Below are 1,483 nucleotides of genomic sequence, written 5' to 3' on the forward strand. Positions count from 1 at the left end.
GGACACGAAAAAAAAAAAAAAAAAATGCATATTTTGGTTCTTTTACGGTGCATTTTGCATGCTGTAGGCATAAAATTGAAGCCGCAAATACTCTTGCAATTAAGACATTGAAAAACCTAAAATTACATGGCTTTACCTCCAGACTCTGTTCCTAAGACATTGAAAAACCTAAAATTACATAGCTTTACCTCCAGACTCTGTTCCTTGTCATCATGGTTAATCAACTCGGAGAGGCTTGTCTGCAAATATTGCAGCGCACTGAGCCGGTCACACAGAGACAACTCCTGGAACTTTGCGGTGCGCACAAGTACCTTGGTGCGCGCCAGGATCTGGTCGCGCGTGGGGCGGGATAGTTGGAGGCGCCAAAAGTCGTCCAGGCGCAGCCGGGGGGAGCAGGCCTTCCCCGGGTTACCGCCGAACAGATAGTGCACCTGAAGAGTAAGATAGAAAGAAATTGATAGAGGTTTAATGTTACAGTAGAATCTCGATTATTTCAACTAATTGGGACCGAAAATAGTTGAAATAATCGAGGCTCTGTATAAAAATAAATCAATGAAAAGAGGGCAAAATTTAGATAAAAAAGAACAAAATAGGGAATAAATAGGGATTCTATTCTATCAAACTGTAGGACTTACCTTATTGACGCTATCATACACCAGTTGATGTGCAAACCGCGGACACGGTTCTACGTGGGCCATCTTGCTCCAATAGTGTTCACCCGAATTCTCATTCTTATAGACACAACTCCATTGGTTCTTCCCCATTTGGTATACCCAGAAACTGTTCTGCACCGTCTCTTCTCGCTTTTCTTTCTCCTTACTCAGTCCCTGAAAATTCGAAGAAAACAGGTTTGAAGAGTAATAATTCGATACGTTATGGTACCGATTTCGTTATAATTCGATACGTTATGGTACCGATTTCGTTATAATTCGATACGTTATGGTGCCGATTTCGTTATAATTCGATACGTTATGGTACCGATTTCGTTATAATTCGACACGTTATGGTACCGATTTCGTTATAATTCGATACGTTATGGTGCCGATTTCGTTATAATTCGATACGTTATGGTACCGGTTTCGTTCGGAAATTTTCGAAAGGGAAAATGATAGGTACTGGAAATTGAAAATTTAGACATAAAACTTCTTTTTTTTTACTACCCACAAAAACAAATGTGTAAAAAAAAGGTCAAGTTCCTATCCAAAAATGTCGGCCTATAAAAGTGGTGAGATCAGAAAATTAAGGTCAGGTCTGCTTCCCAGTTTTTCGGTTCTGCTGAGAATCCTGAATCTCAATTCCTTCGGCCTTCTCTCAATTTTAACTTGGCATTCTTTTTCCTTTTGTTCTCGTGTTAGGTACTGTTATTTATTTGAGAAGGAAAAACATAGCCAAGTTGAAATTGAAATTATGTAATTTAAGGTAGTATTAAGTTAGTATATAAGATAAAAATTGTCAACATACTGCCCTGTATTAAAGACAAATA

At 38.8% G+C, this 1,483-nt stretch overlaps 1 protein-coding gene across 1 annotated transcript; it reads right to left on the bottom strand.

Moving 5' to 3' along the window:
- Nucleotides 1-188: 188 nt before the first annotated feature.
- On the bottom strand, nt 189-834 carry LOC103522885 (muskelin-like; the record flags this gene model as incomplete). The annotated part of the gene is made up of 2 exons (XM_008487971.2): nt 636-834; nt 189-431 (listed from the first exon to the last, which is right to left on the bottom strand). Coding segments are annotated over exons 1-2 (372 nt in total), but the record flags the coding sequence as incomplete, so codon positions are not given.
- Nucleotides 835-1,483: the final 649 nt, after the last annotated feature.

Source organism: Diaphorina citri, unplaced genomic scaffold (genome assembly GCF_000475195.1).
Source record: "Diaphorina citri unplaced genomic scaffold, Diaci psyllid genome assembly version 1.1 scaffold12418, whole genome shotgun sequence".
Lineage (NCBI taxonomy): Eukaryota > Metazoa > Arthropoda > Insecta > Hemiptera > Psyllidae > Diaphorina > Diaphorina citri.